We start from the raw sequence: 3,386 nt of genomic DNA, 5'->3' as shown, positions 1-3,386 counted from the left end.
GGCGGGGGAGGCGGGGGCGCGAACGCTCCTCGGCCGGTGTTGTTGTTCGTGGCCCCTGCGCAGGGTGGGCGCGCAGCCCCTGCCGCCTCCACCCCCCCGGACACTACCCCTCCCCTGTCCGCCCCCGGCGGCGGCAGCGTGGCGGTGGCGGCGGCGCCCGAGCTGTTGACCATTTCCCGAGCGGGGAGCGTCGCGGGCGGTGTGACGGGCGGCGTCGTCCTGAGCGGGGTTCCCGTCGTCGGCAAGCGCAAGTTGCTGATCCACTTCACGTCCGCGCCGGGATCCGCTACCGCGTCGACGACCGCGACCACCGCGGAGCTGTACGATGTCGGCACCATCCAGTCGGCCACCGCGACCTCCGTGCCGCTGCAGCCGCTGCGCTCCAACCAGCTGTCCGTGATCGTGCCTACGTCGGACGCGCTTCAGCAAGTGATCCGCGTCAAGGAGCAGGAGCTGCACCAGGAGTTGCAGCTGCAGCTGCAGCAGGAATTGGCCGAACAGCAGCTGCAGCAGCAGCTGCAGTTGCAGCAGCAGTTGCAGCAGCAGGAGGCGGCGCCGCCGCCGCCTCAGGACGAACTCTCGGACATCCGCGCGCACCAGCAGCAAGTGGAGGAGCGAGAGTTCCGCACCCAGCAGGAGCTGCAGGTGCAGCAGCGGCTCGAGGACGAGCGGGCAGACGCGGACGACGCCGAGTACGGCGTGACAGACGAGTACCCCGTGCTCGAGTACGAGCCGCTGCAGCGTGAGGTCGAGATCCAGACCCAAGACGAGGAGGACGACGACGAAGGGATCCTCCGCGACGACCTGGTGCCGCAGTGCGAGAATGAAATCGAGATCGACGGGGAGCTCGGGGAGTTAGAGCGCGCTCCCGACGACGACGAGTGCGACACGCTCGGCGAGGACGACGTCGCGTCCCCCCGGTCCTCGCCGCCACTCTCCCCGAGCGCGCTGAGCACGGCGTCGGCCGACGACGGCAGCATGATCGACGCGTCGGACGCGTTCCGCCTCGGCGGCCACCACCACAACCACCATCACCACCACCACGAGCCGACGTACGAGACGTTGACGTCGGTGCACGGCGACATGTCGCCCCAGCACGGCTACTCGCCCAACTCGTCGTACGCGACCCTGACGCCGCTGCAGCCGCTGCCGCCCATCTCCACGATCGCGGACAAGTTCGCGTACACGTCGCACGTGTCGGGCTCGTTCACGCTCATGCAGGGCGGCATGGGCCTGGTGCACTCGCCGTACGGCATGAGCATGTCGCCGTCGCAGATGTACGTCGGCTCCCCGGGCAACAACTCGCTGGGCAGCATCGGCCTGCACCAGGAGCCGCTGTCGCCGCACAGCGTGTACAGCCCGCACAAGAGCCTGTCGCCGCACGACACGCAGGCCTGCGACGACATGTACATGGGCGACACCAAGCCCATGGGCGAGATGGTGGCGGTGCCGCTGGGCGACGAGCCGCCGGCCTACAGCTTCATGCCCATGACCCACGCCGACCTGGCCGAGCACCAGAGCGCGGTCGTCATCGACTGCAATCCGTCCACGCCGCAGCAGCAGCAACAGCAGCAGCAACAGCAGCAACAACAACAACAACAACAGCAGCAGCAGCAACAACAACAACAGCAGCAGCAGCAGCTGGTGACCCTGGCCCACACGGTGACCGTGCCGGTGACCGTGTCCGGGGGCATGTCCGATGCGGACACCATGGCCATGTCCCTGTCGCTGCCGCCGACCTCGACGGCCGACGTGATGGTGGCGGTCTCGGAGGCGGAGGCCGTGCCCCGCACCTCGACGGTGACCGCCGTGGCGCCGCTCTCGCCGTCGGACCACCACCACGACCAGCTGGACCACGACGACAGCTGCTCGGGCGGCGGCGGGGGCGGCAGCGGCGGCAGCGGCTCGGGCGGCGGCGGCTCGGCCAACTGCGGCCACCCGTGCCACGAGATGGAGGAGATCAACACCAAGGAGCTGGCGACCCGCATCTCGGCCGAGCTGAAGCGCTACTCCATCCCGCAGGCCATCTTCGCGCAGCGCGTCCTGTGCCGGTCGCAGGGCACGCTGAGCGACCTGCTGCGCAACCCCAAGCCCTGGTCCAAGCTCAAGTCGGGCCGCGAGACGTTCCGCCGCATGTGGAAGTGGCTGCAGGAGCCCGAGTACCAGCGCATGTCGGCGCTGCGCATCGCGGCCGCGCAGCTGCCGCAGCGGGCGCCCTCGCGGCGCAAGGACTCCGAGTCGGAGCCGGTCGGCGACCACCCCAAGAAGCCGCGGCTCGTGTTCACGGACCTGCAGAGGCGCACGCTGCAGGCCATCTTCAAGGAGACCAAGCGGCCGTCCAAGGAGATGCAGGTGACGATCGCGCGCCAGCTCGGCCTCGAGCCCACCACCGTCGGCAACTTCTTCATGAACGCGCGCCGGCGGTCGATGGACAAGTGGCGGGAGGACGACGGCGGCGACGACGGCATGGCCGCCGGCAACGCCATGTACGACGCCGGCGACCTGACGGTGGTCGAGGACTCGATCGAGGACGACGCGGACGACCCGGACGCCCTGTCGCCCTGCCAGTCCGACGACCTGGACCACCAGCAGCAGCTGCACCGGCTGCAGCAGCAGGACCTGCAGATGGACGAGCAGGAGCACCAGACGATGCAGCACCAGCAGATGGTGCTGGATGTGATGTGACTCTAGGCGCCGCGCCCGGCGCCGCCCGGCGCCCCTGTGACGGATACCGCACCGTCGCTCCGCGCCGCGATGACCCAGGTATATAGCCTCGTCCACGTGATCCTCGTGATGAACCATGTGTTGTGTACGTCGTGTTGTCCCCCTGGACTGACCAAGCCATTCGTGAGTGTGTTTGTGTGTGTGTGTCTGTGTGTGTGTTCGCATGCGCTGTACTCATCCTGATGTGAGGTGTCCACTTCCGGGCTTGCTGATTGACTCCGTGGGGGGACCCGGCCCGCCCCCGGGCGGTGCTTGGTGTGGTTGTCTCCGGGGCCGGGCCGCCTCCGGGGCGGAACGCCGTTGACGTAACGCCCGCCCGCCCTCCCCTCCCCCCTCCGGGAGCTTAACCCGACCGAATCGGAGCTGCCGCCTCTGTCTGTGGCGCTGCCCCGGGTCGGTGGAGGGAGGGCGGAGGAGGCGAGTACTGGGTCACCGCGGCTTTGACGACAAATCGGCTCCCCCCAAAACACGATTCGCTTGCTTGTCCTAATTGTCGGCTTGGCTATTGGATAAGCAAGCCTCTGGCGGCTGCGGTCTGCCGCTGCTGTGCTGCCGCGAGGAAGGAAGGAAAACCTTTCAAGAGCGGAACTGCGGGGCGGGGGGCGTGTGTGAAGTAAGCCGGGCCGAGGGCTGCGGTGGTGCGACTCCAGGGGCGGGGGTGG

At 68.7% G+C, this 3,386-nt stretch overlaps 1 protein-coding gene across 1 annotated transcript; it reads left to right on the top strand.

Annotated features, from left to right (window-relative positions):
• Positions 1-342: 342 nt before the first annotated feature.
• On the top strand, positions 343-3,309 carry LOC127751935 (hepatocyte nuclear factor 6-like; the record flags this gene model as incomplete). The annotated part of the gene is made up of 2 exons (XM_052276247.1): positions 343-492; positions 604-3,309. Coding segments are annotated over 2 exons (2,232 nt in total), but the record flags the coding sequence as incomplete, so codon positions are not given.
• Positions 3,310-3,386: the final 77 nt, after the last annotated feature.

The sequence above is a fragment of the Frankliniella occidentalis genome, unplaced genomic scaffold, assembly GCF_000697945.3.
Source record: "Frankliniella occidentalis isolate FOCC.00 unplaced genomic scaffold, Focc_3.1 Scaffold2228, whole genome shotgun sequence".
Lineage (NCBI taxonomy): Eukaryota > Metazoa > Arthropoda > Insecta > Thysanoptera > Thripidae > Frankliniella > Frankliniella occidentalis.
This window is presented reverse-complemented; position numbering and strand designations above follow the sequence as displayed.